A 12,217-nucleotide genomic window follows, 5' to 3' on the forward strand; every position below is an offset into this window, starting at 1 on the left:
AGCCATATACATCCGTTCCCACAGCGATTACATTAATCCGCAAGGCAGGATTTCACTCTAGTGCGGCATCTACCTGAACGCCGGCCCCGTTATTTGGATCATGTAGAACATCTGGTGTAATATAAAATATAACCTGTTTTGTGTTGTTGGAAGCTGGATCAGTGTCAGGACGCGATGTGCTTTTGATGGTTACTGGAACAGAATCTGGCACAAAGAAAATTCCTATCAGTATACAAATCATAGTAAAAGAAAATCAAAATCATTGACATATATATGTAGTTGGAAAGCAGGACTGATTCATGCAATCTCCAGGCTCCGCCTCTTGCATCAGACGCAGTCAGTAGAGCAGGGAATCAGCCTCTGTGCCCCTTGCTCTGCTGATTGGCTGTACTCTGCTTGGAACCTGCCCATCCATAAAACACTGGGCGTTTCCCTGCCCGCCCCCTTCCGTCCCCTCAGAGTGCGAAGGCCTTGAAAAACGCTCCCTCTCTTTATATCCAGCAAGTTTGAAACCGATGGGCAATAAGTAAGTTTCGCAGTTTACGTAATGTGTCCGTAAACTTTTACCCTTTATTCCTAACTACGGGCGAAACAATATGTAGTGTGCCTTATCAGCGTATCTCACACTACACCGATACCCTTATTGCGGTATCCTTACCATTAATAAGTACTTAAACACTCTTAATGCACCAGGTATCGTTCCTGTAAACACTTCCTGCTTATTGCGAATAAATTACACGGGACATGGTATAAATTCAAAGTTAGGGTACAAAGTCCTTCACCATAAGTATTAAGGGGCCCATTTATCAACTAATATTTGCGGCTAAATCCCCGAAAACACACGTTTTCGGGGGTTAACTGCAAATATTAAGTATCCCCCTAATGTATCACAGGGGACCGCAGCCGGAATCTCCAATCCCTGCTGCGATCCCCCCCAGCAGTACCGCCGGACGCATCCCCCATAGGTTTCTATAGGGGATGCGAAGCTGCCCGATGTATCAACATTGGGCAGCCCAGCATCGCACCCCTGGGCAATCGCCATTCTGATATGACGATAGCCCATTGTAGCCTATGGCTACACATCGCACTGCCCCAGCGGCAGTGCGGTCAGAGGGGTCATAGGGGGGGTCAGCGCGTATTCGCGTATGCGCAGACCCCCCGGCTTCCGGCTCCAGGCATTGCAGGGACAGGCTCCTTTCGGGTGCGCCTTGCTTCTAAGACACATGGGCACACTTGCTGCATTGGTATAGTTTTATTGTACATCGATGTTGTTCCATTCATTAACGTGCCGCTATCTCTGTTCTCTCCCCAGCTCCCGCTGCAGCCATCATCTGTGAGTCACTTGGCGGACCCCCCCCCCCCCCCCCGTATGGCTCCGTTCATCTTCCCCCATTCACTGTTCGCCGCAGTGTACACTGCTTGGTCAGTGACGCCGCTCACAGCATCCATGGTTACCATGGCCACCAGCCCTATGTTTCATGTTCACACTCCCCGGTGACCCAGATTCCCCGACTGCGGGGTTGGGATGACATCATCCACTACTCGCTGGGTGCCGTGCAGGTGATGGTTGCACCAGGTGCCCCTGCCCCCACACAGCCCTATAAATGTAAGTAAGCTTTTGTTTTTATGTCATGTCTTGATAAAGGGTTAATACCCGAAACGTTGACACCTAAGACTTGCTTTGTCTTCTTCATTTACTGGATTATCTGCCGCCGTGCAGTGTATTTAAAATCTTCTGAGTGCCGTCTACTTTGCTTGGTTTTATATATATATACTAGGTGATTCATCGCGCCCTACGGGCGCTCTTCACACCGTCGTAAGGGGCTGCGCCCCATTCATTTGTGAATATTTGTATATAGGTGATTCATCCCGCCCTACGGGCGCGCTTCACACTGTTGTTAGCGGCTACGCCGCCTTAACCTGTGAGCGCCTTTATTGCTTGAAATATGATTTGTATTGTATAGAGGATTTCCAGCATTGCCAGTTTAGTTGGAGGTGATATATGTTACATTAAAAGGGCTTGGGGAGTGGGGTGTACAGAATGGAGTTGTGAAGGAAGTTTTTGGGTGAAGGTGTTAAAGGACATGTTTTGCATTTGAGAGACCGTGTTGTGGGCAGCAGCGCCTGCGGGGTGGGTGGCTGAAGGGTGGGATGTGCAGAGGTGTGTTGGTTGGAGGAGGGGGTGGTGGGTGTGCTGTGGGTGCGGGAGGGTTGGGTGTAGTGTTTCCGCAGGTGGATGTGGGGGTTCTGGTGTCGCTGTTGGGTGTGGTGGTGGTGTGGGTGGGTGAGGGAGCATGATGGGGGTTGGTGCGGGTGGGGGAGAGGCAGGTGCTGGGATGCCATGGGTGAAGGAGTTGCGGGTGTGGGTGTGCTGCGTGCGGGTGGTGTGGGTTGGTGGGGTGTTGAGGTGGGGGGGTGGAGAGGTAGTAGTGTGTGCGGGGATGGCACAGCTGTGTGTGTGTGTGTGGGGGGTGCATCCTTGGCACATTGCAGGTGTGCACATGCTGTGGGCTATGGTGGGTACTGACTTTATATGGCAGAGACATGTTGAAGATGGGAAGGTGCATGCTGTATATGTGAGACAGATAATGAAGGAATGGATGGGTGTAGACCTGGAGTGTGTGTTGAGTGTGCACAGGTGTACATATATGGTGGACAGCAGGGAGACTGGGTGCCATGCTGTTACAGTGGAACGCTGGCGGGCTGCCAGGATGTGTGGAGGTGCAGGGACACTAATGATGGTGTGTGTGGCGGGCAGACGCAGCTCATTGCCATCAGTGACGCCGCGGCTGTCCTGTGTGTACAATGATTGACAGATGTAGCTAAATATATAAGAGATATGGGGGAGGGTGAGCACCCCTTATATCTGTGCATGGCATAGTGTTCATTCTAGCACCCGCTATCTTTGAAAACCCATGCAGTTGCTGTTCTCTGTCTGGGGTGTCACTGTCTGCTGTGGAGTTTCTAGCACAGGTCTGGTTTGCATATCAGTTTGATATACAGACCACACTGTGCTAGAAGCACTACAGCAGACAGCGACACCCCAGGCAGGGAAGAGGAACTGCATGGGTTTTCAAAGTTAGCGGGTGCTAGAATGAACACTAATGGCATATATCACTCATATGGGGGAGGGTGAGCACCCCTTATATCTGTGCATGGCATATATCACTCATATGGGGGAGGGTGAGCACCCCTTATATCTGTGCATGGCATATATCACTCATATGGGGGAGGGTGAGCACCCCTTATATCTGTGCATGGCATATATCACTCATATGGGGGAGGGTGAGCACCCCTTATATCTATGCATGGCATATATCACTCATATGGGGCAGGGGGGGATGAGCACCCCTAATATTTGTGCATGGGATATATCACTCATATGAGGGAGGGAAAATCAGCACCACAATATCTGTGCACTGTATATATCAGGCATATGTTGGGGGAGGGTCATGGGTGTGTAACAGAGCACACCCACTATATAGTATATTAGGACAGTATGACAACCCCTGGGTCACACACAGTGACAGGTGCCCCTGGATGAGACAGCTGAGTGTCAGCAGTGTGACAGTGTATACAGTGTGCTGTCGTGTGTGTCTGTTTCTGTAACTACCCCCCTCCCATCCGGGATGCACGCCGCGCGCGTCCACATCCTATCCCGTGCCGTTTGCGCTCCCGGCCTCCCCAGGCCGCCCGGGGCTTTGTACGGGAGTAACCCCGAGCCGCGCTCCCAGCAGCGGGGGAGACCTTTACCGTCCTTCCCCCCTCCTGTCTCCTGAGAAGCCGCGTCCCTGCACCGCATCATGGCGGCCCTCAGCAAGTCCGTCCCGCACAGCTGCTATGAGATCGGGCACACCTGGCACCCGTCCTGCTTCACCTCCTACCTGCAGATCACGCAGAGCGCCATGGAGGAGTCCCTGAAGATCTATGCGCCCCTCTACCTGGTGAGAACTGCTGGGGGGGGAGGAGGGGGCCCGGGAGGGAGGGGGCTGGCTGCTGCTGCTGCTGCCTTCCTGCTTCCCCTCTGCACACACTGTTATCTCTTATATATTTGGCTACAATTTTGCAGGCTGGGTGGTGTGTGACCCCGCCCAGCGTTAGAGCCGCAGATGATTGACAGATGTAGCCAAATATATAAGAGATATATATATTTATATGATAAATGATATCAAGTAAATTCATTATAGTACACTGAAATACTTATTCCTGCTATACTTTTACCAGATGTGGCGCCACGTTTCTTGGATGTTGGTGATGAGTTGGTCTTTTGTGTGGCTAAAAAAAGGAAAAGAATATAGTGATGTAAAAAATGCAAAGGGAGCGCTATAAAGAGGTTGGTTACCACCTTACTGAGACCATCTCCATCTGACTGCGCAAAGGGAAACAAAAGGGGGGTTTCCAGTTGCCAAGAGCTACTTTCTTAACACCCCCCCCCCACACACACACACACATATGCAGACAAACTTAAATCAGTATGATATGGAGACAGGGCCAGTCCCACCTGTACTCTAATTGCACTGGCACATAGAGCTCCAGCCAGCAAAAGGCCCACGAGGAGGCAGCCTGGTTGTGCACGGAGCCGTCCGGCTACAACTCACACAACCAACAGACCGACGAGGATGGATTTTTGATGGAGGTATATTTACTTATGTGCTGTTTTTCATTTTGGAGATGTTGCCCTTAGCAACCAATCATGTTCTGACAATTATCTTGTAGAAGGTTCTAGATAAATGATAAGTAAAATCTGATTGGTTGCTATGGCCAACATCTCCACACTTTAGTAAATATACCCAGTAGCTATGAATCTCAGCCAATCAGCTTGCGGCCAGTGTTTTCAAAGTCAGAAGTGCCTCCTGCGGCACCGGACGGCGGATAGCGCATTGTTTACCGATCACTGGAGGGACCCCGGCAACGTCATACTCAGTGCCACAGGGACCTCTCCCTGAACGCAGGTACCCCCGCGCCGCACGGACCCCCCTGCCAGCTCCCCGGGGGGTCTTGTCTTTTACCTGGGGGGGGGGGGGGGGGCGAAATTGACCCGCGCGCAGGGGGGGGGGGCAAATGTTTTTGTTACGCCACTGAATATACCCCATAAAGCTTATGTGGGGAGATAGTCTGCAGGTCTGTGACTAAGCTTCCTCCTACATCGCACAGTCATGCAATGGTCTTGTGACGGGCAGGACATTGTCTATATTTAGACATCGGAATACTTCCCTTTTTAATAAATTAAACTCTACTGTAGAAAGAAGGTGCCGAGTGTAACATGTTAGTTAAATGTTTTGCTGTAAGAAAGAAAAATAATAGAGAGATCCTCACTTTGTGGAAGCCTCACAGGTATCTCCTTTTTTTGGTCATTAAACAATCCTGGGATCACCACCCGGCAGCAGTAAGTTCCTTCTTCTTTCTTGGTCACCTCAGAGATGGTCAGGGACACGTCCCCCTGTGATATATTCCCCAGTAACTGGTATCTTTCAGATTTCCTCCAGGTCACTCTGCTGCCATCAGTCTGTAGGATCATAGTGTTACAACTAAATTTTGAACAGCCGCCTTGTCCCCAGCACATTGAGTTCACCCTTCCATTGACCGGATATGTACATGGTAACGTCAGTGTGCCATTGACCGATCCCATCACATGTTCTGCTGCTGACAGTCCTGCAAAACACACATAATGACCATACAATGGACCTTTACCTTTAGAAAAGGTCTTTCTCTTGTATGTTTGAGTCAGGGACTGATTATCTAGGCCGATGTTTGTGCGAGATGTATGCACTAGCGAAGACTGCAGGGGACCTCTACTCACCTTGTCAGCCACTTGAGGATTCTTCTGAACAGGCGTCTCCGGAGCTCAGTGCTAGACCATGCATCTACTATAGCAATGGGGTTCGCTGGAGAGATTGTAAGCTCACTGAGGCCATATTTGGCCATATTGGAATCTTCAGCTATACTCTTTCAAAGGTCATCTTCCAACTGCCAATATTCAAAATGCTCTTTGGGGGTAAATTTCCAAAATGGCCGTATTTTAGTGGGATCTTGAGATGGAATGCAGTTGAAATCCCGGCAGTCGGATTCCCGGCATTCAAAATCCTGATGCCGGAATCTCGACCGTCGAAATCCCGACACTTTCTTCCTCCATGCGTGTCCACGAAACCCATAGAGGGAGAAGAAATTAGTGTGCCAATCGTAGCGAGGCACCGGACCCGCAAGGGGAGGGGGGCAATCCACGTCCCCCCCTTGTCGGGATTTCGGTGGTCGGGATTCCGGCGTCAGGATTTTGAACCCCGGGATTCTGACCGCCGGGGTTTCATACAAATCCCCTTGAGATAGCTGTCATTAGAACAACATGCAAAGTATGTATAGAGTCCGCAATGGCAGGGTATTATCTGTGGCTGGTGCAGGTCATTAATTGCTACCTCACAACTGTGGCATATCACACATATTTCTAAAATACTGGCTTGAACACAGTATTGCAGCAAGGAAACATGCCCTTTGCGCCACCTCCACTCCTTTCCACCCACATACCCCTTATTCTGGGTGCAAGAGGGAGAACTTGTTGCCTGGTTTTGCCTTTTAAATGATTTGGCTGGCTTTGATGTTTGATAGTATTTGGAGTAGAGTTGGTGGGGATCCCCTATTTAAATTTTGGACTGCACTGCATCCCCACTATGGAGCAGCCACTGCCCTTCAGACATAGCAATCCTCATCCACAGAACCGTAACTAGCCCTGTGCCTGCATAAGCATTTGCGACTGCCATCCTCCTTCTTGATGTGAAGGTGTTATATATACACGTTATGCCACATGGTAGTGAACCTTATACACATAATGCCACACAGTAATAACTCCATTATACACATAATGTCACGCATTATTTACTAATGCCATACATTAGCAATGTCCTCATACACATAGTGTCACACAGTAATGTGCCTTATTTATTATGCTACACATTAGTAATACCCTTATACATATAATGTCAGACAATATTGCCCCTTACACATTGTACGATAAATTATTATACCCCATCTTCACCATCTGCCCATCCGGTGGCCCTCAAACTGCTGCTGCCCGCTATCAAGCTGAGTTTGATCCAGGGTTGGTATGCATGCCCCTTGACATTCAAAGATGGCTCTGTGGCCAGGGCCTTGTAAAGTAATACCCTCTCCCTTCCCTGCCTAGAACCCCTGTTTTTATGCATTCCAAGACTTTATCAATAGGACAGGATGACACTTCTTTCTCAGCATAGTATTAAGCAGTGGTAACTGGTCTAGCTGTTGCAATATTGTTTGGTGAAACAAATAAATACAATTCTCATTTAAGGAACACTCAAACACTACATCTTTGTAACAATTGTTGCTCAATAATCCTGTTTCCTCAAACATTGTGGGAACCCGTAGTCCAAATTCAATGTTGTTATTGTAAAATGAGATTTCCAAATACATACAGTATTCAGAAAACAAGAAAACTCCTTCAGATTTTTGCAGTTTATCCCATTTCTCAAATGTTAACCAGAAGCTCCTTATATGATATTGAGAGGTTTACATTTACTAAAGGTTGATTTTTATTTATTTCAAATCGATCTACATTGATGTTTGGTTTCCAGTGCAAAAACACACAATACAAACATGTATGTATTTATATTAATATAAAAAAAACCATGGCCCTTATTTTGGTTGGTGCGGATATGTCCGCGTGCGTTCGTTCCGCCCATGTTTTGTGTCTGCGCATGTGCAGAGGCATATCTGCGCATGTGCGAAAGGGACATACGTCCAAATTCCGCATGAATTTTTACACTAAGAACAGGGGGAGGAGAGGGGCGTGAAGGGCTGTTTGGCCTCATTAACATATGCATACGCCCCGCGTTTCATGGGCGTTTCCATGAAAACGCTGGGCATACGTATGGTAATGCGGCCGTGACGCACGTGTAGGGGGCGGACATATGACATTGCCGGATGTCAGCTGCCCGCCCAGATCCCTGCTTTTGCACGGAGAAATGCCCGAGTGGTCTGAGCTCGCGGGAGCTGCCTGACCACTCAGTCCTGCATTCGATGGTATGCGACCATCGAATGATGGGGGAGGTTCCCAGAGATGGAGGAGGTGTATACATGAGAAATCCACTCTTACCGCATTCGGACGGAGTGAGCGATCCGTACGGAAGGCGGGGTTTAGGACGCACGGTCCTGGCCGCATATTCGGCTCCGGCCGCACAGACCAGTATAAGGCCCCATGTGTTAGTAAATTTATGTTTCAGCTCTTGAAACACAATTTAAATTGATTAAAATTTATGAAAATCAACCAGAGATGTGCCAACCACCATGTTTTGGTTTTGGATCTAAAATCATCCTCATGTTTTTGTTTTTCCAAAACCCAAAATTTGGATTTAAAATCCGAATTCCGAACTCTGGAAAGATGAGAACCATATCTCGGGTTTATCTTTGGGAGTATAGAACCACCACTCGGTTAGGTTCGGGATTCGGATTTCTGGATTTAAAATCAATTTTGAGCAAATAAAATCCTAAATCTTTATTACTTAACATCAATAAGGATTGAGGAACTAATGTAGTATGTAATGCATCAAATGTACACATAATGCCGCTCGAGTTCAGCGACAGTGTGGGATGCCGGACAAATTCGGACATTCTTTTAAAGAGGAAAACCCAAGGCAAAAGCATGTTTTGTAAATAATAACCTGCGAAGAATTGGTTCCCTAAAAAGAAAAAGAATAAGGACTGATGGAGGGAAAAGAATCCCCATGAAGAAACTGCTTATATTAATTTGTGTTTTAAAGTGTAAATAACTTATAACATAGGGCTCTGTGCAATAGTATGTTTACATTGTGCCGACAGTGACGTTCCGTTCTTTGGAACGCAAGGAGAAACTCGGTGTGGAAGGCAAGAGGTGCGTGTCCTACCTCCGACGGAAGCTCCGTTCACCTTCGGTTATAGTGCTGGCGTCTGAGATTGTAAGCTTCTTTGGCGAATTTTGTCTGCTATTTAAACCCGACCAGCCACGGGAAACATCATGCTTCTGATGAAGGACCCAAAGGTCCGAAATGCATTAAGCAGGTGTTCCCGTGGCTGGTAGAATCACCCGTTTTCATTTGGAGGAGTTCTGTTTGTCATCCTTTGATTTCAACACGACCAAAGAGGTTCCGGAGCCTTACAGGATCGTTGGAGAAACTGTGGGTGTAACCTCCCACTACTATATCACCGGCTGGTGATTATGTGCTTTTTATTACATCGAAATTGTGAGTGCAAAAATAAAATTGTTATCCCCTTTCAACAAAAGGTGTTGCACTATTTCTTTTTCTTTTATTGAGAATACAGATATTGAAATTATCATCCCTTCCATCTCACACTGTAGGATTGGGATCTCGTATTTTTGATGTTCCCTTGTGAAATTATTTAAGGACTCTGTACCTCTACACAAAATATTGAGGACACTTACCTGACTATTATAGTGTAAGTTATCTGAAAGCGCTAGGGGAAATTTGACTTTTCTTGTTGTATCTGATTTGCTAGAAGGTGGGTGAACCTTCTGATATTAAAGTACCAGCAGCATTCAGACATCAGCGCAAAATTAGTACTAAACAACCCTTTGTTTTTTCTAAATAATGGCCACATAAAAAAAAATGTCGGCATTTGGCCGGCATCCCACATCCGGCATTAAATTCCACCAAAAAAGGGGGTGTGGATCTTAAGGAAAAGATTCGCACAAGAAACGTTTGACGTAGAAATGGTTGACACATAAAAAGTCCAACATGGGTTTTTCTCCTTGTTTTGGTGTTAATTTCAAGATTTGAGCATGTGTACCCCCAATTAGTGTATTGTGCTCACTCACCATGCTCGGGACACTTTACCGTTCCCTATCGTAATCCCTGTTGATGGTTAAGTATAAAAACATTAAAAAATTAAAGATATCATGAGAAAATCATGTCAACCTTGACCTAATGCATGTCAACCAATAGTGGTGAACCAGCAGTGGTCATCCTATTGACTGTTGACCTAATGCATGTTGACCTTAGGTCCGTATCCCAAATGTGCTCCAGAAAATGTATTAATTTACGTGTTTTTTGTGAACTGCAAATGTGCACAACTCAGTGTAGAGTGATAAATGCATGAAGAGACATTTAAAGCCTGTAAGATGCCAGTCATCATTATCAACTTGATAATGGCTTGCGATTTAATGTGGAATTAAAAGAAAATAACTCTGCACATTTCATTATACAGGACGGACCCACATTTTGGGGTACACATATGCCTATAATAGTGGGACAAAATCCAATACTGGTGAGCATGGGGCCTGATTCAGACCAGTTTGCTAGGCTGTGTGTAATTGCAGAGGAAAATGCTGCTTGACCGAATGCCGCTCCCCCCACTCCCCTGGCACCCAAATTCCCTTGCATGTGGCCAAAAGGGAGAGAAATAATTAGATGGAAAGACCATCAAATGATTCCCCCCCCCCTCCCCCCCTTCGGTAATAAAGGTCAGTCTAGACTCACTTTTATTCTGGCCGAGACCCGCCGAATTCGGGACGGGCACTGGCGTCAGGTGACGTCAGCCGCCCACTCCGAGCAGGCAACACCATGCCTGCCCTCCCTTCCCAGAGCGAACAGGATGGCAAGTTTTACACTCGTTAACCTGTTCGCTCTGGGAAGGAAGGGCTGCTTGCTTCCATGTGCAAACTCCGAACACCGGGGACGAATTCAGACCCTAGTAAATGGGTCTGAATCAGCCACATAGTTTTGAATTAATATAATGTACCAACCAACATCATTGTTATATTGAAGTTCGTTAAGAACCCAAGTCGCATCTAGCCACAATTAACCAATCCCTGGGATTCTCGCATTCTGACCATTCCAAATGAAGCCACCCTGGATTCATTAGATGCGGACAGACCTCCTGGACTGCCATTCATGTAAGGGCTTCGCAAGGGGCAGCCTAGAAGAGTTTATGTGCCCCTCCCCCCATTCCTATGGATTTGGAGGAACAAGTAAACGGAAGTATGCAGGCAATAACGTTGGAATTAGGTGATTAATAAAGAGATCAACAAGGAGTGAGGAAATCTTTATTTGAAATCAATATCTATAGTTGCTAGTTTTTCCCCTCTATTAATTCTTATGTCGCACTACAGGTGGCATGGATAGGTTTCTGTAATGCCCATTTATATTGGTCTGCTTTATTGGAATTTGTACAGAGACACCCACTGATGGCATATCTGAACCGCTTCTTGCATAAAGAGACGCACCATTGGTCAAACATCGGATGCACCATCAGACCTTTTAACAAACCTACAGTTGCTTACGGTTGCTTACAGTGTCCAGTGCAACTAATCAACTGGAGCCATTAAACTACATAAGAACATGCAATCGCAGGATGAGACATGTCCACCGGGACTGTCACAACATACCTGTGTTTGACAAGCCACCTCCACAAATGTCACTTACCTTGTGAATAAACCCTCACTGTACCCACCATCACTACAAAACCGCGCTGATATCCACAAAAACGTTGGTTTTGAGTCCATCTCTGAATCAAGCCCATAAATCCAACACAATAATGATAATAGTTTAACAACACAGAATATACTGTGGTGCAGGGGACTCCCAAGAGCAGCTGCCATTGTAACAACTAGCCTGGCAACTTACCATGGGCAAGCAAGAGGCAGAAGCTTATCCTGAGGTGCGTCACCTTCATATCCTGTGTTGTACCCGCGGCGCCTGGTAACGTCTCTCTATGGTCTCTATAATGAGTGTGACGGATTTTCAGCTCCGCTCCGTATTTATAGAAGGAAATAAAAGGAACACCTTCTGTGGTAAGGAAATCTCACTTCACATTTTTTTCTACAGTGCTAAAGAAATTGAAACACAGAAGTCTCCCGTGTCATTTATAAACCCAAAGTATTGTGATGACTGGATAATGCAGATGGGGTGGGGTGTAGCAAGCCTTAATAGTGAGAGAGAGAAAATGGTGACGTTACTGACAGGAACCAGTCAACTTGTGGAGATTGTTTCTCTTGCATGGAAGAACTTGTTGAAAGCTTTCAGCTGCAACCAAAGTTAATATAATAGTCCTAGTAAGAACAAATATACGGACTATACAGGATCAGTGGACCAAGAAAGGCAGAGTGCCTCAGGCCCTCCCCTTTTTTTCAGACCAGCCGGGCCCGGGACACCTGTACCCAGGGTACCCCCATGATAGCGGCCTTGTGCTTAAGATTGTG

At 46.9% G+C, this 12,217-nt stretch overlaps 1 protein-coding gene across 5 annotated transcripts in view; it reads right to left on the reverse strand.

Moving 5' to 3' along the window:
* LOC146072278 (hepatitis A virus cellular receptor 1 homolog) overlaps positions 1 to 11,975 on the reverse strand; it is a 28,718-nt gene extending 16,743 nt beyond the window's left edge. For 2 of the 5 annotated variants that reach the window (XM_083179591.1, XM_083179590.1), the window contains exons 1-4: positions 11,643 to 11,975; positions 5,317 to 5,652; positions 4,222 to 4,275; positions 134 to 204 (exon numbers count right to left, since the gene is read on the reverse strand). In XM_083179591.1, coding sequence (XP_083035717.1) covers positions 134 to 204; positions 4,222 to 4,275; positions 5,317 to 5,652; positions 11,643 to 11,691 — 510 coding nt within the window. In that variant the 5' untranslated portion in view covers positions 11,692 to 11,975. The remainder of the gene's footprint in view (positions 1 to 133; positions 205 to 4,221; positions 4,276 to 5,316; positions 5,653 to 11,642) is intronic. The other 3 variants (XM_083179592.1, XM_083179589.1, XM_083179588.1) reach the window with 3 other exon arrangements.
* Positions 11,976 to 12,217: the final 242 nt, after the last annotated feature.

The sequence above is a fragment of the Crinia signifera genome, chromosome 4 (assembly GCF_055691185.1).
Source record: "Crinia signifera chromosome 4, ASM5569118v1, whole genome shotgun sequence".
NCBI lineage: Eukaryota > Metazoa > Chordata > Amphibia > Anura > Myobatrachidae > Crinia > Crinia signifera.